General features: G+C 42.8%; 6 protein-coding genes and 1 pseudogene across 7 annotated transcripts; 3 read left to right on the top strand and 4 right to left on the bottom strand.

Annotated features, from left to right (window-relative positions):
* Positions 1 to 3,039: 3,039 nt before the first annotated feature.
* LOC311167162 (histone H2B type 1-C/E/F/G/I) lies at positions 3,040 to 3,420 on the bottom strand (the record flags this gene model as incomplete). Its single annotated transcript, XM_084227994.1, has 1 exon — positions 3,040 to 3,420. The coding sequence occupies one exon, from the start codon at positions 3,418 to 3,420 to the stop codon at positions 3,040 to 3,042; it is 381 nt and encodes a 126-aa protein (XP_084084120.1).
* A 1,010-nt stretch (positions 3,421 to 4,430) lies between these two features.
* LOC311167152 (histone H3.1) lies at positions 4,431 to 4,841 on the top strand (the record flags this gene model as incomplete). The annotated part of the gene is made up of 1 exon (XM_084227984.1): positions 4,431 to 4,841. One exon carries the CDS (start codon positions 4,431 to 4,433, stop codon positions 4,839 to 4,841), a length of 411 nt encoding a protein of 136 aa, XP_084084110.1.
* A 3,405-nt stretch (positions 4,842 to 8,246) lies between these two features.
* Positions 8,247 to 8,597, top strand: LOC311188380 (histone H4-like; the record flags this gene model as incomplete). Its single annotated transcript, XM_084259482.1, has 1 exon — positions 8,247 to 8,597. A coding segment is annotated over one exon (321 nt), but the record flags the coding sequence as incomplete, so codon positions are not given.
* A 5,114-nt stretch (positions 8,598 to 13,711) lies between these two features.
* Positions 13,712 to 14,023, bottom strand: LOC311167165 (histone H4; the record flags this gene model as incomplete). The annotated part of the gene is made up of 1 exon (XM_084227997.1): positions 13,712 to 14,023. The coding sequence occupies one exon, from the start codon at positions 14,021 to 14,023 to the stop codon at positions 13,712 to 13,714; it is 312 nt and encodes a 103-aa protein (XP_084084123.1).
* A 4,487-nt stretch (positions 14,024 to 18,510) lies between these two features.
* LOC311167147 (histone H1.3-like) lies at positions 18,511 to 19,179 on the top strand (the record flags this gene model as incomplete). The annotated part of the gene is made up of 1 exon (XM_084227979.1): positions 18,511 to 19,179. The coding sequence occupies one exon, from the start codon at positions 18,511 to 18,513 to the stop codon at positions 19,177 to 19,179; it is 669 nt and encodes a 222-aa protein (XP_084084105.1).
* Positions 19,180 to 19,438: 259 nt separating this feature from the next.
* LOC311188381 (histone H2A type 2-C-like) lies at positions 19,439 to 19,888 on the bottom strand (annotated as a pseudogene). Its single transcript has one exon. The product of its transcript is annotated as a histone H2A type 2-C-like (transcript).
* Positions 19,889 to 26,540: 6,652 nt separating this feature from the next.
* On the bottom strand, positions 26,541 to 26,951 carry LOC311167150 (histone H3.1; the record flags this gene model as incomplete). The annotated part of the gene is made up of 1 exon (XM_084227982.1): positions 26,541 to 26,951. One exon carries the CDS (start codon positions 26,949 to 26,951, stop codon positions 26,541 to 26,543), a length of 411 nt encoding a protein of 136 aa, XP_084084108.1.
* Positions 26,952 to 27,165: the final 214 nt, after the last annotated feature.

The following is a 27,165-nucleotide window of genomic DNA, read 5'->3' on the forward strand; positions in this document are numbered from 1 at the left end:
GACCTTGAGGAGGCACATGGAGCCGAGAGACACGTGAAGAAACTGCGCTTGCCTTTTGGTCGTGGACTGGGTGACACAGATGTGGGTGAGACCCGTGGGGAGGGGACAATGGCAGCTTTTATCTTGATTTTGATTTTGCTCTTTTCCTTCCTGGCTTGTCTGGTTTTCTGTGGGTCCCCACTGGAAGATGCTTTAGACTTGTGGCAGGCTTTGGGGCCTTGCTCTGGGCCAATCCCATTTGGAAGGAGTTTTACCCACGAGGGGACGGGTAACTTTGGGTGCTTGATTTAGAAACTAGATTCTTTGCTTTTTCCGTATTGTTTCTTAATTGTATTAAAGTTCCTTCCCATTAAAGTCTCATACGTTTTGTGTTGATGCAGCAGATGGCAGAACCCATTTAAAATAGGCAGGTCTGCGGGGTTTGGGCTGCCCCTCTCCTGGCCCTGTAACACTTTCATGTTTTTTGGTAAAGGGTGTTTAAGAACAGGAGGTTGGTGTCCTTCAGGATTTGAATGGGTAGCTTTCTATGACAATTTTTGGGAGCAACAATTATTCCCAGTTATCTCTATTTCTTCCACAAAGTTTTCTAATTGAGGGTCCAAGAAGCAACATGGACTCAAACTGTCTTGTCCTAATTACATGCAGCATTGAAAGAGCACTTGGCTGAGGACAGAGGTTCTATTGCTGATAAAAGCAAATCTAGCCTCCTCTCCTCTGGAAGCTCTTATGGAGAGACTCAGCCACCTTTTGCTTTGTTTCTCTACGACATATACAATCTTAACTTTCTTCTATAGATTGCATATATAGACTTGAAGATAAATTTAGTAACAAATGACTGCTTTTTCTTTTAGAAACTAAAAATGTGGACCCTGCCTTGGTATAAGGTGTATATTAAGATAACCCCTCAAACCTTAGTTGCATAGTACAAGTTTAATCTCAGCTTCTATAAGATCCAAAAAAGACTCCAAATTCATCTGATTTCATTCATAGGAAGCATCAAATTTGACCATATAGGCCTCTTTCCACGTACTAGGTGATTTTTCTGATTTCTCAAGCCCTGTGCTGATAACATATAGCAACACTTGGATCTCAGAGTTTTCTTCCAAGACACAGGTATCCTTCTATCTTTATGTTAAAAATTCTGGTAAGTGGAAAATGGACGAAATTTGCTGTTGTAAACAGCATTCTTGTCTACATTTCAGTGAGATCCTTTTTTTATGCGGCATTGCACTAGGACTTCTATAAGACCTTTGTGAGTCAATGATGGAACATAGCTAAGTGAGGGTAAATATGTAGCCTTTTTGTTAACTGTAGTCCATGAATACAAACTTAGACTCTGCTCTTCCTCTGCCATCACTTACATTCCTTCTGTTACAGGACAGGGAGAGGGGCACCCCAGAACCCCAAACCTGCCTGTTCTAAATATGTTCTGCCATCTGCCACATCAAGACAAAACATACTCTACTGTGTAAAGACCTTTAATGGAAAGGAACTTTAATACAATTAGTGTGCAATTCAGAAAATACAAAGAATAGTTTCCAGATCAAGAACTTGAAGTTACACATCCCAAGATGGGTAAATGCCCAGCCCAATAGGGTTGGCCAAAGCAGGACCACTTAGGCCCGAAAGCCCGCCACAAGTCTAAAGCACTTTCTGGTGGGGACCCATGAGAAAGAGTCAGAAGGGATCAGACAAGTCTGGAAGGAAAAGAGCAAAATCAAAATCAAGATAAAAGCTGCCACCATTAAACCTCCCCAGAGGTCTCTCATCCACTTCTGTTTCAACCTGTCCAGGACCAAAAACCAAATTCAGCTTTTTCACAAGTCCCTGCTCCATGTGTCTCCTCCTGATCTTCTTATGACTCCCCATCCTGCTTCTTCCCTTCACCTTCTTTCTCCTCTCCAGCTTCTCCCTGCTCAGCTCCACCCTTCTTTGGGTGTGACAGGGAACCTGCAAACCCCTCATTCCCTAGGGACCACCCTATTATACTTCCAGAAACCCTTCCAGGAAATTGAAAATTTCAAAGATGAGTTTCCATTCAGCTTTGCCAATACTACACTCATCTTCAGACTCATGCTTCCCTCTTCTGGTAGTTTTTGAGAATTAGGACTCCAGGATTACATTTACTGCTGAAATACTGGTTTTAGGCCTGTAGTGCTTTCTATATCACTGTCTCCCTAGTAAGCCCAAAAGGAAAAGACCTTGTATTTAGGCACTTAGGCTGTTTGCACCTTTTTCTATTACCGTATTTCTCAAAAACCCTATTTCACCTTTCTCAGTTGTAAAATGCCTCCATTTCTTGTATAACGGTTACCCCTCATCACTGTTTTCCTCATAACTCCTTCTCATGTGATCAGAAAAGACATACCCTATTTCTGTTAAACAATGTGATCCACATACTCAGGTCACACTCAGGCCCATGTCATGGCTAGTCCATAGAAAGTACTCAAGGGTATTAGTTTATGCCAACATCCAACTCCCAGTTCAACACATTGGCAAAAGCAACTTGCGTTAATTTACCGTTTGAATTTCCAACAGATCATCCTGCTTTTGAAAGAAAAGTACTTTCTGGTCAGTGCTTATTTTTCTCCACTGACTCTTTAGTGAAGTGAAAAAAACATAAAAACGAATGAGAATAAATCATCTCTGATGGCACAGGAATTGAAGATACCGCTACCAAGCTATTGCCAGCTATTGGAGCGCGAGTTCCATTCCATGCCAGAGAAGCAAAACAGATGGCACAGTTCTCTCTTGTCTCCCTTGGATGCTCCTCCCAGCAGTTTTCAGTCTGCCCGTTCTGCTTTTTACTGAACCCTCTCACTAATCGCCCCCAACCCTCTGGTGAAGCCTCCCAAACCACTCCAACCCTGTGGCCTGCACTCTGAATTATATGCAACTTGTTTTTTGTAAGATAAATACTAGCCCAAATCGGGCAGGTTCCTCCCTTGGTATTATGCAGTTAGTACTACAGCTTTTTACAGGAAACAATTGAGTGGCTCTGAAAAGAGCCTTTGGGTTGAGGGTGAAATAGGAGCGCGCTCACTTGGAGCTGGTGTACTTGGTGACGGCCTTGGTGCCCTCGGACACGGCGTGCTTGGCCAACTCCCCGGGCAGCAGTAGGCGCACGGCCGTCTGGATCTCCCGCGACGTGATGGTCGAGCGCTTATTGTAGTGCGCCAGGCGGGACGCCTCGCCCGCGATGCGCTCGAAGATGTCGTTGACGAACGAGTTCATGATGCCCATGGCCTTGGACGAGATGCCCGTGTCGGGGTGCACCTGCTTCAGCACCTTGTACACGTACACCGAGTAGCTCTCCTTGCGGCTGCGCTTGCGCTTCTTGCCGTCCTTCTTCTGCGCCTTGGTCACCGCCTTCTTGGAGCCCTTCTTGGGCGCGGGCGCGGACTTGGCCGGCTCAGGCATGGTGAACAGTTTCAACTAAAACCCAGCAGAATGAGTGTTTTGCCTTAAAGCTGACCCTATTTTTGTAGGGCTTCTATGCAAATAGGGCTTAAGCTATCTCGAGCTCTGATTGGAGCAAATGAGCCAGTGAAACTTTTAATGCAAATAAGGTGAATTCAAGACTACTGTTTGATTGGCTGTTTGTGAAAATTACCTTACATGCTTTCTCTTACTTCAGAAAAAAAATTTTTGCTTTCACAGCATTGTGAAAAATGAGCATCCTGTCAATAGTGTATATTTGTAAAACCTGTTACTCCCTAGATCCGACCTAAAGGAACAAAAGCCTGATACAAATTTATGATTCTTTAGCATTTCGCCAAGCTGCATTACCGGATAACTAATTCTGGGACTAAGAACAGAAAGTAAATAAACACTTGAATATTTTCAAATGTATGCTACTTGTATTTACAGTTAGATCTGATCAAAACCGGCATTTACATTTTCAAGAATCAAAGAAACGCTATTTTTCAGTAGCGGTGCGATTTTCATGTTCCTTAGAAATAAAATCTGGACATGATGCCAGCGTTTGTTGGAGGGCTCGGAATTACGGAATAAAGGCTTGCACTGCTAAGAAAAAAATGTTTTCCAAACCAGAAGGTATGAGAACGATACAGGACGAATTCGACTGGCTCAAACACCTTCAAATGTGAATTTTGAGACAGTTGAGGAACGGCGTAACGTTCATCTCTTTCCATGATAAACCCCGAACAAAGGGCGTAGAACAGAATCAATGAAAATATATATGAAGCATAAAAAGCAGAGTGAATAAAGGACCGAGGAGAATAAAGCACTTCAATAGTTCAAGATTTTCTAAAGACAGACCTAACAGCCAATCACAAGGCTTATCCAAGTACTTAACTCAGAGCGCGCGGAATTTGAAGATTCGAACCAATCAGGAGCGCTTTGCCTTTATAAATAAGAGCAGGAACACTTGTACTTCCACTTGTAATCGTTGTTTGCAACCTAGTATTATGGCACGTACCAAGCAGACGGCGCGCAAGTCCACCGGCGGCAAGGCGCCCCGCAAGCAGCTGGCCACTAAGGCGGCCCGCAAGAGCGCTCCGGCCACGGGCGGCGTGAAGAAGCCCCACCGCTACCGGCCGGGCACCGTGGCGCTGCGCGAGATCCGCCGCTACCAGAAGTCCACCGAGCTGCTGATCCGCAAGCTGCCGTTCCAGCGGCTGGTGCGCGAGATCGCGCAGGACTTCAAGACCGACCTGCGCTTCCAGAGCTCGGCCGTGATGGCGCTGCAGGAGGCGTGCGAGGCCTACCTGGTGGGGCTGTTCGAGGACACCAACCTGTGCGCCATCCACGCCAAGCGCGTCACCATCATGCCCAAGGACATCCAGCTGGCGCGCCGCATCCGCGGGGAGCGCGCTTAAGGTGCCTTTCCGAGTGACAGCAAAGATCCAAAGGCTCTTTTCAGAGCCACCTACAATCTCCACTTAAAGGAGCTGAATACTGGCGATTGAGGCCCTTCGGGAAAGGCAGGGGGGAGTTTGGCATAGGTATGAACTTGGCTGGGGCAGCCCTGCTAAGGGTGGCGCCAGGAAGCTGGCGTCCTAACTCCTCCCTTCCCCTGCTAGGTGTGCCGCGCTCAGCTGTGGAGGCTGTTCAATTGTCTGAGGCGTTAGCCATCTACGTGCCCTCCCTATTCTTTTGCCCCCACCTCTGGCTGCTCCTGTGGCCGAGTTTACTGAGTGGTTCTCAAGGCTCCCGCAAAGTTCCGTGGACCGGAGGCTTATAACTGGCAGCGCGGTCGGCACGGAGTGGGCTGCAGGAGGGTAGTTTGGCAAAGATTGCTTTGTCCTTGCAAAGTGCTACCTTGTGAGTAACTTTGTAACAATTCAACTTCTAGCAGCAATAGCAGAGAGAGCCGCTGTCTGCAATGCTGGACAGAGTAAGGGCCTGCAGTAGTGGTTAAGCTCACTCCACAGACCTGGCGTTTCTTGCAGCAAAGAACTGTGCAGACTGTTGTCTGTACCCTGCAAGAAAAACTTACACAACTGAATTCAGGCCCTGCATTGATACAGGTGAATAATCCCATTTGCTGCAAATCCACAAGTATTAGAGACAATACCGACCAAAATTTTCAGATAAATGGGAAATCTTATAACAAGCCCTATAGCAATGCAGGGTTTGTGGATTCCAGTTTTACAGACCTTATTAGCCAAAGGATTACCTATTTAACCTTATTGCTTGGTTTGCTTTTAGCCTGGGGAAATGCATTTTAGACAGGCTCTTCAGAATCAAAGTGAATAGCACTGCTTGCTAGAGAAAAGAAGCCCTAAGGCAGCAACCCAGCACCAAAAATACCAAGTGTTTATTCACCCAAGCTTTGCAGACTTAAGGAACCGGTGTGAACCCACAAGTCAGATTTCAGAAACCAAACCCAGTGTTGTATTTTTGAACCTTGAAGCACACTTGCAAGTGATAAGAGGAACACAATGATTTCTATGTGACTATTTAAGGACCATTAGTTTCCCAGCCACTCTTGCAGCACTTCTGCATCTCTAAAAGATGTATTTTTTAGATGGGATACAGTTAAAACAAAACAGGGCTAGGAGAAACAAAAGCTAAAATTTCTTAAGTTTTTTTTTTTTTTTTGTAAAAATGGAGGGCCAATTATTGTCTTTCTAATGATGGGGGGTTAAAATCATTACAGCCACAAAATTGAATGCAAATCAGCAGTGAAAAGGGAGGCTACTGATAAATATAACAACTTGGATGGATCTAAATTGCCTAATGCTTAGTGACAAAAAAGCAATCTTAAAGCTTTTTTACTCAATAATATTCTCAAAATGAGACAAAAATGGAGATGGATAATGGATAAGTCATTGCCCCACAAAAGGAAAGAGGTGTGTAGATATTCTCATGTTGAGTGGAATTCTCATGTTTAAGTGGAAAATGTCTAAAGTTATGTTGAAACAAAGCGCCTCACTGTAGACTGAAAGTTCCAGAGAGTTACTGATAGAAAGTCTCAAGGCCACACCCCTGCTAGTCCCAGATAACTTCTTAGAAGTCTTCTGTATCCCAGTGGGCTTTAAAGTAATAATGTGTTCCTCTCCTCCCCCACTTTTAGGCAATAAGTATTTGCCTAACTACTAGGGGCTCAGACTTTAGAGAAGGATCTTCTCTGAGCCTTCTATCATTAATAAAAAATTTCCCTCCTAGCTGAATGATGCCTGCTTCCCTGATGGAATTCTGGTGTAACAATGTAAGAAAAAGTTCTTTAGTGAGGAACAGTTTTGTCTCCATATTGCAGTGTTACATGTATCTATAGGAGGAATAATATTGCATAGGACAAGTCACAAACACAGGCAATCAAAGGGGTGCATGTCTCCTAAAAACAGAGCCGAATAAAGCCTGTGGTCTATTTAAGGTTTTTAACCAGTGCCAGTTACTTCGTTTTGATATTATATAATTATAAAGATGTTACCTTTTGGGGGGCATGGTTCAAGGGACTCTAGGTACTATTGTAACTTCTGAAAATAGTTTTTTCAAAAGAACAAGGTAAAAAAGGAATTGTGACAATTCTTTTCCAGTTGATACTTTGTATTCTTGGGAGTCTAGGACTAGTTTAGCAAATGTAATTTTTCTCTTGCGTGCAATTTTTATTTTTTTGGAGGGTGGTGCTTTCTTCCAGTTTTAGTGTGACATGTACATTGAGCTGAGGTTTGGTTAATTATGTGGGTACATGATTTTTTAGATATTGCTCCCCCTACATAAAAAGTTTCAAAATTTGATGTTTTAATCTCAAATTTTCTGAGGGGGTCCTTGGCTGAGCTAATCCTTGGTGTTTAGACCAGTGTGTTTGGTAAATGTTAAGTACACAAAACCCAGCTCTTATATTGAACAACTTATTCTAAGGACATCACTTATAGTTTAATTTCTCATGTAACTAGCTCAGGAACTATGTATTATAATGCAAAATCTAAGAATGATCACTTTTTTTTTCAGGTATACTTAGAAGAAAATCTCTTTTCCTAGGGGTTAGCATTTATGACAACTTTGCTTGAATTCCATTCACCAACCCCAGGAAAGGAAAACCATGCCATCCCTGGAACCCACATGAGAAAAACCCATTTACATGCTTTTCTTCAGCAACCCTTCATTGTTTAAATGTATATGCTTAATTTGTAATAAATTAAAGCACTCTGTACACATGTTACATTGGGAAAGTTTTGAAATTCTTCCATGTACTTCGACTGTATTAAAAAAATAAAATTTTTTAAGAACACAAGTCCGGGGAACAGTCACTTACTGTTCACGAAGTACATTCCAGTCATTTTGCTGAGATTAACTCTGTCACCAACAAGTATTTATCCTTTTAACCATCGAGGCCACTAAAACTCGGATGGATTAATAAGCATGCCCAGGAGCATAGTTTGAGAGCAGAGGCTCATGGATTCCAAGCCTGAAGCATGGCTGAGTTGCTTGGCAGACAGTGTGTTTATGAATGTCTTTTGTTCTTGGGACGTGAACTCTTATTTCAGTATCAACGTGGCAAGTAACCCAAGAATATATGTAGAATGTACACATCTTTAAATACATATACACATACACACACCAGGTAAAATTATACTGTGTGCACAAGTGAAATTTAGAGATTAAAAAAAAATACCTTCAGGCAATTACTTTACCCAGTGTTTAAGCCCCAGAAGGAAGGGGCGGAGCTTGCAGTTTCCCGCCTTGTCCGGTTTTTCCGTTTTCAACAAGGTCCGCATATTTGCTACATAAGAAGCGGTAGGCGTTCAGTTTTCAGCTCACTCGGCTGTGCTGACTGACTTATCAGCCTGTCTGGCCGTGGCAAAGGCGGGAAGGGGCTCGGCAAGGGCGGCGCCAAGCGCCACCGCAAGGTGCTGCGCGACAACATCCAGGGCATCACCAAGCCCGCCATCCGCCGCCTGGCCCGGCGCGGCGGCGTCAAGCGCATCTCGGGGCTCATCTACGAGGAGACCCGCGGGGTGCTCAAGGTCTTCCTGGAGAACGTGATCCGCGACGCCGTCACCTACACCGAGCACGCCAAGCGCAAGACGGTCACGGCCATGGACGTGGTCTACGCGCTCAAGCGCCAGGGCCGCACCCTCTACGGCTTCGGCGGCTAGGCCAGGAGTTCTGTTTGTAAGGTGGAAGTAATAAAGGTCCTTTTTAGGGCCACCCATATTTTCAATTGAAGAGCTCGCACCTTTGCATGTGGGTTGGGGTTAGTTATTGGAATATACTTTTGTTTTTATCAATTGGAATTTAGTGCTGTGGGTAATGCAGTGGCAGGAAGTTCTCAGCAGGTTTTCTACTGTCCCCGCAGACTGGGCAGATAAAGGAGAGTCTGGAGCTCTCTGCCTTTTTGGGGCTTTCATTGTGTTTTATGCGTAGTCCAGTAAACAGGCACACGTTTGGCAGGGTTGGGGCCTGGGAGCCCAGAAGGCTTCCCGGCCCACGCAAGTCTTCACTTTGGGCTTCTCTCTTCTGGCTTTCTCACCTCTCTTCTGCTTCTCTTCTGCTGCCTTCTCTGTTGGTGCCTATTTCAATACACTTACATGGCCCAAAGAAGTAAACAGCGCAATCCCCCTTTCCTGGGGACCACCCTGTTACATAAGGACAGCAGGTACCCCATCGGGCAGGGCAATCCTAATGGTGGGAAGGTAGAAAAGCCATTTACTCTACAGAGTGTTAACAACTTTCATAATTTACCATTTGGCACCAGTAGCAATACGTAATTTGATAAACTTGAGTCACACAAATTTGGGGAATCTTGGGTTTGGGGAGATTGCCTGGAGGCACCAAAAACAAACTTTCTTGGTGGGTATGCAAATGCAGATTTTCTGGTCCTTGAGATTTATAGTATGATTACCTATTCGTGAAGGAGCTTTCATTCTGCTTACTAAAATTTCTTAGGTAACCATAGAATAGTTCGCATGAGCCTAAGTATATCACCTCAGTGGATCTATTGCACAAGGTTTTGATCTATGGTAAATGTGGAACACTGCATAAAATAATTGTTTCTCAAAAACGTAAAAAATTGGTGTGTTCAAGATTAAAAGGGACTAGAGTAGTAACCAGCTGCATCTTGCTTTATGGATTAAATCATAGAGGGTACATGGCAGACAACTGAGGATATGAGGGTGGACTGGATGTTATATCATTTTATGAAAGTGTTTTTTAGGCTGAGTAAGTTTATATATTTAAGGCTGGATAAGTACATGTTTATATATTTAGGAGTGGCGCCTCATGGTGTCTGCAATTTAAAATGCTTCAGGAAAAAACATTTCTCTGTGTGTATTCCTACAAATCTTACTATAAAAATATTCAGATAAAAAGATAAACTGGGAAATCATTATTTACTCTCATACCCACCCTCTGCAGGTGGTTTTCAGTGGCTTAACCAGAAGGTAGAGGTGCAGGTAAACATGTTGGTGAGATTCCTACAGGCAGGTAAACCTCCCCTGGGCCTAGGGCCGGTTGGAGAGGTGGATACACATGGAGGACTAAGTGGTGCAGCTGTGTTACGAAATAATGGTGTCTTCATGTTTCATAAAGTGAATTTAGAGAGTTATTTGTATCTATTATATACTTTTGAAATATTTAAAGTCCTTTGCCTTATTGTAACAGGGTGGTCCCCAGGAAAGGGGGAGGTTCTAGGTTTCCTGCCCCACCCAAGGGAGGGTGGAGCTGAGCAGGGAGAGAACAAGCTGCAGAGGAGACTGAAGAAGGAAGGAAGCAGGATGGAGACAGAAGGAGACCTGGAGGAGGCACATGGAGCAGAGAGATGCGTGAAGAAACTGAGCTTGTCTTTTGGCTTTGGTCTGGAGTGGGGGTGGAGTCCACAAAGCCTGTATGGAATTAGCTTTAGGAGACATCCTTTTCCCCCTTACAATTCCCTGCTAAGCTCCACCCTCCCTTGGGTGGGGCAGGAAACCTGAAACCTCCCCCTTCCTGGGGAGCACCCTGTTACATTATGACTGCAAGTAGAATTCATGGATGGTGTTAAAGTTTAAACCATACAGAATTTATAAACTTATGACTAATAAACTCCATGTACCCAATTTGATACAGTTAAATATTTATTCTCTAAATAGAGTTGGAGGTAACTGGAAGGAAGTGGGCCCGGTATTATACACCCCCCCACTCCCCAGCAGCCAACAGAAGAAGTGGCTGTTTGAGACTCTCACCCTTGCTCAGATACATAATCTCACAGAAGAGAACCAGAAAGGAGTTAGTCTGGATTCAAAGAAGTTTATTGCTATTGTGAAAGTGGATTCCAAACAAGAAGTTCTTTCATTAAAATTTATTTTTCATTGGAAAGTCTTGAAATAGTCAACACAGGCATGACATGAATAGCCTTTGGAGAAAGAAAATAATGTATAGGTTTTCTTTTCTATATTATTTTAATGTTATAGGACAGGGAGAGGGGCTGTTACAGGACAGGGAGAAGGGCAGCCCAAACCCCGCAAACCTGCCTATTCTAAATGGGTTCTGCCATCCGCCGCATCAACACAAAACATAGGAGACTTTAATGGGAAGGAACTTTAATAAAACTAGGAAACAATACAGGAAAGGCAAAGAGTCTAGTTTCTAAATGAAGCACCCAAAGTTACCCGTCCCCTCGTGGGAAAAACTCCATCCATATGGGATCGGCGCAGAGCAAGGCCCCAAAGCCTGCCACAAGTCTAAAGCATCTTCCAGTGGCGACCCACAGAAAAGGGTCAGAAACAACCAGACAAGCCCGGAAGGAAAAGAGCAAAATGAACATCAAGATAAAAGCTGCCATTGTCACCTCTCCACGGGTCTCACCCACATCTGTGTCACCCAGTCTACAACCAAAAGACAAGCGCAGTTTCTTCACGTGTCTCTAGGTTCCATGCGCCTCCTCCAGGTCTCCTGGCTCCATCCTGCTTCCTTCCTAGGTCTCTCCTGCTTCTCCTCTTTCTGCTCAGCTCCACCCTCCCTTGGGTGGGGCAGGGAACCTCTCCCTTTCCTGGGGACCACCCTGTTACATTAATAGGAGAGTAAAAGTAGGCATTTGTGAGGCACAGTTGTGCATGTATTTAACAACCCTCAAAGCAACCTGATGATATAGGCATCATTATTATGAGCTCACTTTCAGAAATGAAGACACAGAGGTCCTGGGGATGGAAGTGATGTGTCCACATCTGTACAAGTGGACCTGGGATTTGAAACCAGAGGGTCAAGCTCTAGGGAGCATGAAGTGCTTTATATCTGTAAAATATCCAATTCACAGTAAAAACTGCTTTCCAGACATGCTTCTTGGAGCTGTGGTGGGAAATTATTTTGATGCCCTGGTAGCCTCTGTAGGGGAGTCAAATTTAATCTCTACTCTCTTAGCATTCTTGGTTGGGCCTGATAATTCAGTGGACAAAAACCAGAGTGAACAGTAGAGCAACACACTGATGTATTTAGTATAAATTTTATGTGACATAAGCACTCTCATAAGAAAGATCTCAGAGAAGCATAGGTTGAATGTGTGTGCTTGGTCTTCCCACAAATTGTCAGATAGGCTTTTCCCAAGATGCCCAGACTAGGCTTTTTCTAATACCTGTCACTTTGGATATGGAACTAAGGTCAACAGAGGCCTTGTTAAATCTCAGGAGGAGTTATCGCTATTTTGTTACTAACTGTGTTAGGGAATGCAAGTTAACCAGATTTAGGGTCATCTCCAGCAATAATCTTCTATCAGAGAAATCTATCCTAAAGCAGAAGAAACATCTAGAGGCAAGTTTTGTTCTATGAAGTCATCCTCATCCTCACCTTGTCATGAGAAGCTCCCTCCTCTGACACCTAGGGCCCTTAGCACAGGATGTCAACCTCTGGTTTGCCCCAGTGACTTTAGAATTTAAATTCTCTGTACCAGTGTTATTTGGTATTTTTATTCTACCGATAGCTCTGGTGTTAATTTGTTGGTCCAGCTTCTGAAGAACCCACAGGGATGAGGGAATGTTCCCCTGTTCCTGTCCAAATGCTTGTGTACTGAATTGGACAAAGAAATAAATTATGAAAATGTAAGGAGGCAACGGGGCATGCCTAGGGTAGTTGATGGAAATGTATTGAGGATAAGAGTTAAACAAGGGTTGTTGACATAGATTTCTGATTCAAAATTCCGGCCTCTGGTTATAAGAATATTATTGTCCTGGTTTGTCAAGGACTTGCTCATATGTAGGTGTTACCACCTGTTTTTAGGAAGAAAAGGAAGGTCAGAGTGCCTTATACCAGTATTTTTTATAAAGTGCCTTTAGCTCAAAATAATCCTGACAAAGCAGCACATTTTGGAGTGATAATGTATTTCTTTCACCATTCAGTTGACATCCAGTTCTTTTCTGGATAGCTGGGTAATGTCACACCATACTACTTCAGTGCCATGGAGTAATAAAAGTGCAAGTGTTCACCTGGAAGAACTGCAGAGGGATAGGACCCACAAAAAAGCAAAAAGTGAATCAGAAAGAGTAGGATCGGGCCAGGAAATCACAAAACCGTGTGAGGAGAATGAACACTAGCAATGAACAGGATCAGGTGTAGCAGAGATTAAGTTCTTAGTGTCACCTTTGGACTTGGCCAAAATGACAAGGGACATTTTTACTGACTGGTGTATAAGTGGTATAATCACGGAAAGTGACTTGAGATAGAATGGCTCCAGATCACACAAGTCTGATTAAGGAGAGGATATAGCAATTAAGGCATGGATAGCTGAGACACGCATGTGTACTGGAAAGAGCCAGCAGGGATGTAAAATCTAAAACTGAGATAGCTACTTTAGCAGTTAACTAGGATGACCAAATTGATGTGAAGGTAACTGCAATTAACTACTGTAAAAGAAGCAGTGAAACACTTCCTGGCAAGCCAGTGTGTATTTCCAGTATTGGCTTTACATACATAATGCAAATGTAGGGTAAGAGTAAGTTGAACTATCTTCTGTCTTTGTACTAAGGTGCCTTAGCTGTCTACCTTTAGAAACAATGGTACTCAAGTGCCCCCTGCAGGGTGCAGATTAGAAAGCATTGAGAGGAAATTTATAAGCTTGACAAATTCCTTGCACTCGAATGCAAATTTGCTCGTTTTGGAGTTGAAACCTGATCTTCCGATCCTTTTGCTAAATCTAGAGTACAAATAACCGTCAGTTTAGGAGCTCCAGATACATTACTCTTAACACCCATGTCAGTTAACAACTCTTTGTATGACCAAGTGGGTGGCCCTGAGAAGGGCCTTTAGGTTTGCTAGAGTTGATAAAACTCCCAGCTTAGCCGCCGAAGCCGTAGAGGGTGCGGCCCTGGCGCTTGAGCGCGTAGACCACGTCCATGGCCGTGACCGTCTTGCGCTTGGCGTGCTCGGTGTAGGTGACGGCGTCGCGGATCACGTTCTCCAGAAAGACCTTGAGCACCCCGCGGGTCTCCTCGTAGATGAGCCCCGAGATGCGCTTGACGCCGCCGCGCCGGGCCAGGCGGCGGATGGCGGGCTTGGTGATGCCCTGGATGTTGTCGCGCAGCACCTTGCGGTGGCGCTTGGCGCCTCCTTTGCCGAGCCCCTTCCCGCCTTTGCCGCGACCGGACATGTCTACAGGAAAATGAGAGCCAAGCTCAACGACTGTTGCAGCGCTGCAACCTCTATATATATCAGACTTGCGGACCTTTTAGGAGACTGAATTGGCGGGGGCGGGAACGAGGCCACTGACCCCGCCTCCTGTGGACGTGCCCGGGCGTCTGCTGTTGCCTAGCAGGCGAAGGGCGGGGAAAGGCGACTCCATCTGGATCTTTGGTGTTGTAGGACAACAGTGGCCTCTAGTGCTGTGCCCCTTGCCTCTCCCAAACGATGTATAATGTGGAAGTCTCCTAAATGTTATTACTTATGAAAAGAAAGGCAACTACATTACCCTGTCTACACAAGAGCGCGGCCCTAGAATAATATTGATTTTTAGATGTGAAGATTTTTTTAAAGTATATGTACTAATTTTTACAACTCCTACAGTACCAGCAATACTTACCAATTTCCTAGTAAAGGAAATTAGGAAGGTTAGTCAATATTAATTACTTTCCAACTCTGATTCCACAATTATAAAGCACTCTGCATTTTAAAAATGAAACTAAGGTTTGGAGACCTTCTCCTGTTTTATAGCAGGAATTGTTGGGTTAGAAGTGAGAACCTCTGATTCTGGACTCTAAGATATTGTCACCCCACCCCCTGTAAATATCTGAGTTATATAACGGTGACTAATAACACAAGTAACAGAATTAATGCTGATAAGTTCTGAAATTAGTGACCGATGTGCTCTACACACGTGATTGATATGTTTAGCAGACAACTGCCGTTGACTCACTCCTATTCCTCTTTTATTTTGAGTACCTATAGTACCTACAGAGATGATTTTTAAAAATCTCTGTGCTGACACTTAACATCTATTGAGTCCGATAGTATTTACGATCAGCTCAGGTCCGGTTACTTGCAAACTTAGACACAGTCTTTTTCCATATTCTCCTTTTCTGAAAAAGGCATCAAGTAAAAATGATTCATTCACTAAACCATTTAGTGTCCACTATATGCCCAGAATGGTGTACAAATACCAGGTTTAGAAAGTCGTTCTTTTGAAGAACTGGAATTTAGTAGATGGAAGAGAAAATGAGAGTGAGACATCAGCCCCAACATATTCTTAGTTTTGTCCTCATTTTGATGAGTGGAGCAGCTATATCCCACCAAGCAATACTAGTATCTCCCTGAGATCTCTTTAGAGATATTCAGGCCCAACCCCAAATGCACTAAGTTGATAATTGCATTTTTTTAATATTTATTTTTAACAAGATATCCAGGTGGGTGGAATGTGCATTCAAGTTTGAGAAGAGTTAATTTAAAACTGTGCTGTCCTACATTAGAACCATTCCTTCACTTAATTGAAAGTTATTAAAATGAAATAAAATTAAAAATCATTTTCTTCAGTCACTGCAGCCACATTTAATCTCACAGTAACCACATGTAGGTAGAGGTTCAGAACATTTCTATCAGTTTGACAGCACATATTCAGAACATTTCTATCAGTACAGTAAGTTCTATAGCACTGTGCTCTGATGGACAATCTCTTCTGAAAATTTTTCTAGTGCTAACTGAGGAAGAGAGAGGGTAGATATCTGAAAGAGGGGATTGAGTATTTTTGAAGTATATTAGCAATTAGACAACTTCCATGTGTACCAGATATTACAGGAAGAGCGAGAGAGATGTGTGAAAGTAAATCAGAAGTTTGAGAGTAGTCACTCCTTCCACAGGATGTAAAAGAAGATATATTTGTCCTTAAAAGTGAGTTTCAAGTGATTTCAGATGAGGTCATCTCATATGTAATAAAAACGTGATTAATCATTTTTAAGATTGTGCTGTCCTACATAATCAATAATAAAACTGTCAATCTCATTTAAATAAATTAAAATGAAAATAAAATTTAAAATTAATTTCTTCTGTCACTGTAATCACATTTAATCACTCAGTAACCACATGTGGGTACAGATTTTCTATTTGACAGTATAGATTCAGAACATTTCTATGAGTCTAGTAAGTTTCTGAACACATAGCCTTTCTTTATCCTAAATAGCCTTTATTGGTTTGGTTTTTTTTTTTTTTTTTGCCCTTTTTAGTATTTACTCGACATGGTTACTTTTCTTAAATGTCTGAAAATCCACTGAATTTTGGAACGCTTAAATGCAGCCCCTGTGGATTGACCTGGTAATCATTACTTCCATCTCAATCATTTATGATGGTTCGTAGTAGGTTAACATTCCAATTGATAGAACATGAAGTCGGTTGTGAGATATCCATCACTGAACTAACTGTAACTGGGTCACCCAGCATTCAAGACCTTGTTCGTGCAGCTGTTAGAGAAGATAAGAGCCTGGGTCACAGCCAATAACAGTAACTCTCTGTAGCACCCCATCCTTCTATAAATTTAGAAAGAAATTCAGCAATTGCTGTCCAGGAAAGACAGAGGTCCCCTGCCATCCATTAAGGAAATAGCCCTTAGCCCCTAAGTGTTTACATTTACTTGCAACCCTAATAGCCACAGGACTGGTGAGAACTGCATGAATGAAATGATGACATAATGCTGTAGCAAGAACTTTTCACATATCTTAAATTGAAAATATGTAACTTGGGATATGTTTTCAACAATTATTCAAAAAATGATAATATGGTTACAGCAGGGACCAAAATAGTAGACATTTGAAGGTCTGACTTAATATCTTTAGTTTAGATAAAATTGTGGCCTATATAATTTTTGCTGTCATTGCTATTGCTAATGGTGCTATTGTGGGTGACATGCAGCACCTTCCTCTAGACACTCCAAAAATGCCTCCCCAGGGAGAATTAGAAGGTTGCAGACCCAAATTTAAAAGCTTACTTCTATATATATGGTATTTGTTCTTGGTAGGATAACCTGCCCTCAAGTCTCAGAGTCTTGGTTTCGTCATTGCTAGTCAATAAATGACTTTAAGGACTGGCAAAATGATTTTTATGGTATTGGCTAAGTATAGCCTGATGACATTTTAATGTTGATTATCCTCTTTTGGATTTATGTGAAAAAATTCTCAAATCGCTATTAAATAGAAGTCAAATACATAGATTGTTGGAAATAGGGGCATTGATAATAAGAAGCAGAGAATCAAAAATATTTATTTGAACATATATGGAGCTTAATTTTAGTGGATAATATTAATTTAGCGCTGAATTATCCAATATTTACCTAATTGCATTAGCTCTCATATTGCAAACTGGTGTATGGAGTAGTGAAATCAGTTATGTTTGCTGTGAAATGTTTATTCAACATCCTTAAGTGAACATGTTCAACCAGTTCATTAAGGATGTGACAGATTAGTTCATATTTTGTTAATAAAAAATCCAGAGAGAATTATGAAAATTCAAAAAGTGATTAAAATGAGAATTTTTTCTTTTTAATAATTCTCTGTGTTCCCACTTAGAATGTGTATTGAAAAAATTCAAATCATGTGTATTTTAATTATCATTTTAAATATAGAAAACACATGCCAAATTTTATTTAAATATTTAGAGAAAACAATCTTAGGGGTAGGGTGTCTGTTATTAAGTTATTTAGAAGTTTAAGAAAGATCGGGCATGAGTAGGTGATCTCGCAGTGTTCTTCAGCTTATAACTGGTAAAATGTAGAATTGTAATTCCACTGCTTCACGATTCACATTTTTTTTCTTTGTAGATGCATTAGGTGATCTCTAATGCCCATTCTCGGTCTCAAAAATCTATTATACTGCTTTTTAAGAGAAGGTTGCTGACTCTGTTTAGAGTTGTTTATTTACCAAATGAATGGAGCCGACTCAGCCCCTACCCCCATCCTTCCTCAAATGTTTCAATCACCGAAACTCTGGGATCAAACCCAGCTTACACGGTAGTCACTCAAATACTTTTTAAAAATTCTATTTTTTTCTGAAATAGTTATCCATCTTGTGCGAAGAGTTTTCTACCCCAGTGCCAATTCCTAGTGCTTGGTGCAAACAACTTGCAGGAGAGTTTGTGCTATTGCTCTCACGAAAAAACCGATTTTCCTCGTATATTTGATTAAACATGAGTTAATTTAGATGAAATCTGAAAGATCAGAATGTGCAGAATAAAGCCCTGCAAGAAATATTTGCATAGGAATCAAAGAGAAATAGTATTTTTAAGGAAAATCTGAAAGTTGTCTCAATTTGACCGAAGTTTTAAAGGGAGTTGGGGGAGTTTGGAAAGTCTCAGGGTGTCGGTTTTGACACTAGGGATAGCAAATAAGGCAGGAATGAAGCGTGAAGACTCTCAGATCCGTTTCCCCCAGGTCCCTAATTATTTCGTGCCCAGATTTCTTATATTTTTCTTCTTTTTTAAGGGGAAAGAAACACAGCCACGCAGCAGAGACGAGGAGCTCTTCTCAGCAGCGCGGCGCACGGAGCAGGCAACCAATCATCACTCAGCTACTCTCTATATAAACCCCCAGTCACTGGCGCCCGGGACATGCGGTTCTGACAGTTTAACCTTACTTTTTGTCTTTCCTGGCAAAGCAGAAAAATGTCGGAGACGGCTCCAGTTGCTCCTGCAGCTCCCGCACCTGCAGAGAAGACACCTGTTAAGAAGAAGACAAAGAAAGCAGGCGCAGCTGCGGGGAAGCGTAAGGCGTCCGGGCCCCCGGTGTCCGAGCTCATCACCAAGGCTGTCGCCGCCTCCAAGGAGCGCAGCGGCGTGTCCCTGGCCGCGCTCAAGAAGGCGCTGGCGGCCGCGGGCTACGACGTGGAGAAGAACAACAGCCGCATCAAGCTCGGCCTCAAGAGCCTGGTGAGCAAGGGCACCCTGGTGCAGACCAAGGGCACCGGCGCCTCGGGCTCCTTCAAGCTCAACAAGAAGGCGGCCTCCGGGGACGCCAAGCCCAAGGCCAAGAAGGCGGGCGGCGCGGCCAAGCCCAAGAAGGCTGCGGGCGCGGCCAAGAAGCCCAAGAAGGCGACGGGCTCGGCCACCCCGAAGAAGAGCGCCAAGAAGACCCCGAAAAAGGCGAAGAAGCCGGCGGCCGCGGCTGGTGCTAAGAAAGTGGCCAAAAGCCCCAAGAAGGTAAAAGCGGCCAAGCCGAAGAAAGCGGCTAAGAGCCCCTCCAAGGCCAAAGCCCCTAAGCCCAAGGCCGCAAAGCCGAAATCTGCCAAGCCTAAAGCTACCAAGGCCAAGAAGGCGGCGCCCAAGAGGAAGTAAAAAGTTGCAGCGGGACGTCCTGCCTGGAAAATCTCAAAGGCTCTTTTCAGAGCCACCCACTAATTTCAGTTAAAAGAGCGTAACCACATATTTTACTTCCTTGTCGACAATTCGGCAACAGTTATATCATAGATTGATTTTTAAATTGCCGCAAGAGTTGCCGCCCTCCGGCGTGATTGGCTGCGTTGATGCGCCCTCGCGCGCGGGCGCTCGGTACTTGGAGTGCGGGTAGGGCCGGGTCACGTGGCCACAGTCCCTTCTACGGGATTTTTTTGGCTCTACAAAGAGCCTGCGGTAACCTGTGTGGGGCGACCATGCACAAGTTGCCCCCTTTACTCTCGTGGCTCTCGGCCTTCTCGGGCAGCAGCACGGCCTGGATGTTGGGCAGGACGCCGCCCTGCGCGATCGTCAGCTTGCCCAGCAGCTTGTTGAGCTCCTCGTCGTTGCGGATGGCCAGCTGCAGGTGGCGCGGGATGATGCGCGTCTTCTTGTCGCGCGCCGCGTTGCCCGCCAGCTCCAGGATCTCGGCCGTCAGGTACTCCAGCACCGCGGCCAGGTACACCGGCGCGCCGGCGCCCACGCGCTCGGAGTAGTTGCCCTTGCGCAGCAGGCGGTGCACGCGGCCCACGGGGAACTGCAGCCCGGCCCGCGACGAGCGCGTCTTGGCCTTGGCAGGGGTTTTACTGCTCTACTTCCGGCGCCCAGACATGTTAAGGGAGAGTACAATTTTCCATTGCAGGGCGATCGGAGAGGGGGAGGCTATTATAGTTTCTGGATATTTTGTAAACTTTGCTTTCGGTTGCTTTGCAGAGGCTGTGAGTGTTAGTCAATCAGGAAATACCCCTGGAGGTATTTGCATGGGCCGCAGAAAAAAAATATAGCAGCAGCTAGACTGAGACATTAAACCTGTGTATACTGTGAAACTTAAAAGCTTGGGTTTTTCCTCCCATGATATCAGTGGAGACTTCTTTTGGGGGCTATTCACTATTTTCATTCTGCCTAAAGCGCTATTTTCCTAGCTACCATACTGACGCTAACGGATAGTAATTAAAAAAAAAATCTAGTGGTTTATAATTTATTCTCTTCCCTAGATTCCTTACCCCCAACTTTTTGAATGTCCTGAAATCCAGGGCTGGTTGTCTAATCTGTGATGTGTAGAGAAAGATCCGCGAGGGTGAAAACGGAAGAAAAATCGTTGGTAATGGCAGCATGGTTGGTCAGAGAGCTGGGCAAAAAAATATGGGCTCCAGGATTTTACCTGGATTTTAAACCATTAACATATTGCCCCCAGAACTGCGATTTTTTTTTTTTTGTACTGACATATCTGTGTTTTTCAGATTATTATGGGGCTATAAACTTGAATGGGGAGAAATTAATTTTTATTTTCACAAAGTAACTGCAAATTAGCATTTACTTCCTTCAGTGATTTGTCTAGGCAGTTTGTCTTTGCATTACCTGTGACTATTTGCATCAATGACAATGAGATATATTCATACCACTTTGTTGATTTCTTGAAATCTAGTTTCCATTGATGAGTCCTTGAAACTGACATTATTTCTCCTGCAGTTGAACCTTGTTATTGGATGTTGTTAATGAAAGATTATTTATATTTAAAAGAAATACTTTGATGGTTGTATTTTTTTCTCTTTATTTTGATGACTATATTTTATTTTTTTAAATTTTTTTTCAAAGACATTTACAATAACTGGGGTACAGGCCAGAGGTGTGGGGGGTGAGAGGATTCACCAGAGACAGAGCCAGGAACAGAACAGGCAGATTGACTGAAATACACTGCTGAGGGGAGCAGCGGGCTGTCAGGAGAGGTCGGCTGTGCCATGTGGGTAGCTCTCTGGTCAGGGGATTGAACTTGTGCTGTAGAGGCTGTGGATAGCTTCATAGGTTGCCTCTTAACCCCTTGCACCACCAGGGAGGCCTGATGACTATATTTTAATGGCACTAATTTTCTTTTCCTGTATGCTGTACAAATTTTAAAACATTTTTTTTGACAAGGTTGTTTACAGGTTCCTACAGGCTATCCAGAGTCCACAGCAGAGAACAAATCATTAGCCCCTGAGCAGATCTTCAGTGGACACAAATCCCTCGTGAGTGAACTTTGCCTTCTCTTTACTTTTGTGTTTACAGCACTTCTCCCCCTTTGGTTAATAGCTTATTACATTTAAAAGTTTAAGTTTCCTTTAAAAAAAAAAGTTGTAGGCTATGACTATTTCTAACTCTTCTAAAATCATCTATAATGTTCCCCATTCATAGCTGTATTCTGTAATTTCTTCTTTCTAGAGAGAGCCAAAAAACCTAAGAGAAGTGTTGTGGGCACAGGAAAAATTCCACCACCCCTTTGGTTCTTCTGAGACTGAGCAAATAAATTAATATCAGATCAGTAGGAGAAAAAGACCAAGTCTAATAACATGTATGGAGAATTTACGTGCAGTGAAATCCAAAGTAAATGGGACAAACTGGGGATTATGTCTCTTCTCAGGGGCCCAGGATGTGCAGGGGAGAGGGGTCTCACATGACATGGAGGGGGGTGGGGAACACTTCATTTGACAAAATCTTGCCTCTAGATGTTTACCTTAACATAGATTTTTCTGATAACAAGGCTGTTAGTAGAGATATCCCTGAATCTGGATAATTTTCATTCTCTTATGAATAGTAAGTTTTTCCTGAGGCCCTAAGGGCCTTGGCTGACCTTAGTTCCACATGCTAGGGTGACACATAATAGAAAAGGCTTTCTCTGGACATCCTGGAAAAAGCCTATCAGATCTTTTTTGAGAAACCAATCCCACAATAGCTTGGTTGATGCAATCTGGATAAATGGATCTATAATGTGAACTATTCAATAGTTATTCAAAATAATTTTTCAAAATAAGAGATTGCATCCAGACGGAAACATAATGGGGAAGAGATTTCAACTTTTGCTGAAGAGTGAGGAGAATGTTGAGAATTAGGTGGGAATGTGACCTTCACTAAGAGTGCTCAAAATAATTGCAGCTTTGTAGTTCCTTAAAGTTTACAAAGCTTTTTGTATGGGGGAGACATGAGAGAACATTTGGACAGTCACACAGAAGAGAGAGATGGAGAGATACCAGAAGAAAGGAGTGCTTGCTTCTCAGCTTTGGACATTGTGGAGTAAATGGGACAAACTGAATGTGGAATGAGGCCTGGAATATCAAGGAGTGAGGAAGGAGTCACATAATGAGGGGGCTTTCTGTGCCAAATGCTTGCTTCTGAATGCTTTCCCTTTACAATATTTGTGGCTTATATGGGTTCATCAGACATGGGTTATTCTGGATATTACGCTAACAGATTTAGGGTCATCTAACATATAACATATCATCAAACTTACTTTTGCTTTAAAGAATGATATTGGGTAATATGTCTGCAGTGGCCCACAGGATCTCTATTTTCCTTAGCTCCACATGCTAAAGAAGGTGACATGTGATGGAAAAACCTGCACAGAGTATCTTGGAAAAAGTCTATCTGAACATTCTGGAGGAGGCCTATGCTACGCTGATCCACCAAAAGTAAATTTTAGGACCAGCCAGAAGTCACTACTTTCTCCCTTCTACTTAGTTTGCTTGACTCCTGAAGGCAGCAGATTGAGTTCCTGTCACTATGGAGACCTTGATTATTCCTATTAGTAAATTAGGTGATGAAAAAAATTCTGGGTTGCTGACATCATCTTCCTTGTCACAGTCTCTCCTTATTCTCTTATACCTTAAATGATCCCATTGCTCACCAAACTGTATCCTAATTCTCATTTCTCCAGTCTCTAGCCCTAAATTCTGTTATATGCTTCATGAAAAGGATCACTGTCTCCCAGGTCCCTTAGTTTAAGTGAGAGCTTTGTAGTCTTTATACACAGTAATACTTTCCTCTCACAATATATAGCACTAACAACTCAAATTTCTTTGTTGCTAAAAAATTTTTTTGTCTTGGGCTGGGGTCAGCATTGTTAACCTGCAATTTCCTCTTCTCTCTATGTGTGAGAAGTCTTTCCATTTCAAGTGTCATCTCCATGAATACATTTCCCTCATTTAAAAAGCTGGTTTCTTTGATAATGTGTTTTAATGTCATTTCTTAATTGGATGCTTTTATTATCAACAAAAATTTATAATGCATGTATTCACCCATTAATTGAAACTAAACTCTAGAATTAGTCCTTTTTATTGTTTTTTTTCACTAATCTAGTACAGTATCATATCTAGTATCTTACTACTCTTGAGTGAGATATTCTAGGTGTGTTTTTAATTGAAGCTGATTCGCAAGATCCTATCAAACAAGTGGGATCAGCTCTACCATAGTAAACAATTTCAGTTACTTCATTTTTTTTTTTTTCTTTTTTCTCTGTAGGAAGACAAGGGTAATAAATATGCCAGTTTTGATTCTCCTTCCCATGACTTGACTTATGCATGAGGTCCATCACTTTCAGGGCCTCCCCTGGTGGCGCAGGTGGTTGAGCGCGGCACTGTGAAGCTGACCATAGACTCTGCAGCGTGGGTTCAGTCCTGGTCTGCCTGCAAGGGTTCAACATGAGGTGGCTGACCTCCTGTCTCGCCCGCTGCTCCCCTCAGCAGTGTATTTCGTCAGTCTGCCTGTTCTGTTCCCCACTCTGTCTGGTGAATCCTCTCACCCTCCCGCGCATCTGACCTGTACCCTGGTTCTTGTATAAATGAATAAATAAATCTTAAAAAAATGCATATAAAACTTTTGCAATAAAAAATGTCTCCAGATGTAAAATATCCTTATTTCCCTGTGAGCAGATGCAGTGAAGGAGTGTGGAAAAATGAATGAAATGTAATTTCTGAATTGATTTTTAGCTATCATGCCCATTAGATAAAGCACTGGTTGGAGACTATTTGCTTGTTTAACAAGGTGTGTACTGACAGGCAGCCATGTAAGCCTGAAAAGGACATATACCTTAATGGCCCCACACATATAAGATGTGACATATATATTATATGTGTACATATAAGATGTGACAAGTCAGATTTGTGATCCTCTTTCAATAATTTATGTGAATTACAATCTGGTAGTAATTCCTATTCAACATATGCTTTCTAAAATAAAGAAAAAATTTTATAGTAGTAATTGCTATTCAACATATGCTTTTTTTTTTTTTTTTGTGGGACCCTTGCTGGCAGCCAGGGAAGGAACCAGCGCTGCAGAGGCTGTGGGCAGCCTCGCAGCCCAGTGCTCAACTGCTGAGCCACCAGGGGAGGCCCCAACATATGCCTTTTAAAATAAAGAAAAAGTTGTATGGTTTAACCATCAAAATCATTGTTTGAATGGTGGGCAGAGAGACTAAATTCTTCTGTTGATGTTACATTTTTATTGATTCCCACTGATTATATTTCTGTGCAATGAGTTGTAATTATACTATAATTAAAACTTCATTTATATAAGACCTTATAAAATTCCAAAACCCATTCATTCCTTTTAACATATACAAAATAAGATAAACATGTCCATGTCAGCCTTCCTATGACAGCCTCTCCATGAAATATGGAAAGTCCTCAGGGGTTGATGTTTACACTGATTTTTAAAGTAGTAATGCCCAATGAATAAAGTTTTGGCCTTATACTTTATTATCTAGAACTTTCAATTTCCTTATCTATAAAGTATGAATGAACTAACTATATAATAGATGTTGGTAGGCAATTATTGATTTTACCTTGTATTTTGGGTCCTTGTGGAAGAATATGTGTGAAACTTCTAGCACATTGCAACTCAATAAATGTTGATTATTTGTACTTAGGAAAACTATATTCCGGATTTACTATATTAAAATCAAATATCTTTCTTTAGCTAGAAGTATACTGAAAATTAATTCCTGCTCAGTCATTTTTAAGTTAATATTTGATTATATTTCCTGAGTGTGTATTTTAGGCAAAGAAACATTCTGGTGGGTTTAATAACATGTTTTCGGTGCCAGCTGTTTGCTTGTTTTCCTGTTCCATATCTGAGACAGAAACAGATTTGACACTGTATTGTGCTTGAACCTCAAGGTACAGGAAATGGGAAATCACGTTCTAAAATTGAATGCCTTCTTTATCCATCAGTATAAATATCTAAGAATTCAGTTAGTTTCAATGTGGGTAGCTAAGCTTTTGTGTACATGGACCCAGACTCAATTTTCAGCACTTAAGCATTAGTGTCTGATATACTTCCAAGAACAAAAATTTTTCTATAAAACCTCCAAGACCTACCTATAGAAAACTGTTTGTACTTACAGTGTTCTCTCTTTTAAATTTACTACTCAGTTATCCGTCTTCCTTAGTGATCCTTGAGGGAAAACAGCATTAAAAAATTAATAGTAAAGTCTCAATTCTGCAGTTAGGCCTATCAGGAAACTAATTTGCTGGTATTTAGTCCTAAAATTCTTCACAAAAACCTTAAAATTCCTCCTTCCACGTACAAAACACTTTCCTCTTTCCAAATAATCTGTATGGTTTTAAAGCAATTCTCTTTCCTTCAGCAAACAGAAATAAGAACCTTTTTGTTCCATGGGGAGACCTATTTAATATGGAATAGACATGAAACTCTTTTTAACTATGTGAGGACAGAGTATTTCTGCGGATAAGCCTCGTATTTCCTAAGGGTTTTCATATATTTTGAGAAATAATTTCATGCGACGATTTTATAGAATGAGAATTTAGGAAAAGTGAAATACACATATGGAGGTTAAGTCAAAAGACACGTGACTCCTACAATTTCCATTCATATGAGTCTGTAGAGGCACAGGTAAAAATTATCTTCTTAGTGCTTCAAGTAATAATCTAATCTTTGGGCCCATAAGTATAAGGGTGTCCCCTAATTTTCTGGCAGCTACCAGCAAAGAGCTGTATTTCCCACACAGTGAGTCATGACACCGGGGTGCAGCGTAAGGGTTTTGGCCTCTTAGTGGCTGAAAAATCAAGGGGGCCTTTGGGAAAAACTTTAGAAGGCGCGTGTAGGGCCTGTCAAGGGTATATAAAAGTAAAACAGCGAATTGACAGAAGTGGAAGGCATCGACACGGAGGAATATCAATCACGAAAAAGCCAAAAGCAATAGAGCAAGGAATCTAGAGTAGCACAACTAAGGAAAGAAACTGCCCCATTCATTTACCTCATTCGCGTGAAGCGCAGAAACTGCGTTCAAGTGAAACTGCGGGGCAGTCCCCAGTTCTGAAGCCGGACTTGTACAGAAATGCCTGTCAACCGTCACTGCGCGCCATTTTTTTCAATTTGGAAAAAAAAAAAAATCTTAGTATTACAGGACTCTTTACAGAGTAAGTAGTTGGCTCTGAAAAGAGCCTTTGGATTTAAGATTTAAGATTAGCCAATAATACAGCCGAAGACAGTATTTATGCCCTCTCCCCGCGGATGCGGCGCGCCAGCTGGATGTCCTTGGGCATGATGGTGACGCGCTTGGCGTGGATGGCGCACAGGTTGGTGTCCTCGAACAGCCCCACCAGGTAGGCCTCGCACGCCTCCTGCAGCGCCATCACGGCCGAGCTCTGGAAGCGCAGGTCGGTCTTGAAGTCCTGCGCGATCTCGCGCACCAGCCGCTGGAACGGCAGCTTGCGGATCAGCAGCTCGGTGGACTTCTGGTAGCGGCGGATCTCGCGCAGCGCCACGGTGCCCGGCCGGTAGCGGTGGGGCTTCTTCACGCCGCCCGTGGCCGGCGCGCTCTTGCGGGCCGCCTTGGTGGCCAGCTGCTTGCGGGGCGCCTTGCCGCCGGTGGACTTGCGCGCCGTCTGCTTCGTGCGGGCCATAGCTTCCCTGCCAACTGAAGGGGCTCCAGCAATTGGCTCGCACCCTCTATTTATACAGGAACAGGGTCCCTCTGATTGGCTTGTGGGTGATTCCTGTTAGTCATCAGTTGCCAAATCCCGGAAGTGCGCGCCGCGAGTAGTTGCTTGTTTCTGATTGGTTCATTTTAATTAGCAGCCATTTTCTTTTCTTTTCAAAAAAAATTATTTTCTAAAT

The sequence above is a fragment of the Talpa europaea genome (assembly GCF_964194135.1).
Source record: "Talpa europaea genome assembly, chromosome: 2".
Lineage (NCBI taxonomy): Eukaryota > Metazoa > Chordata > Mammalia > Eulipotyphla > Talpidae > Talpa > Talpa europaea.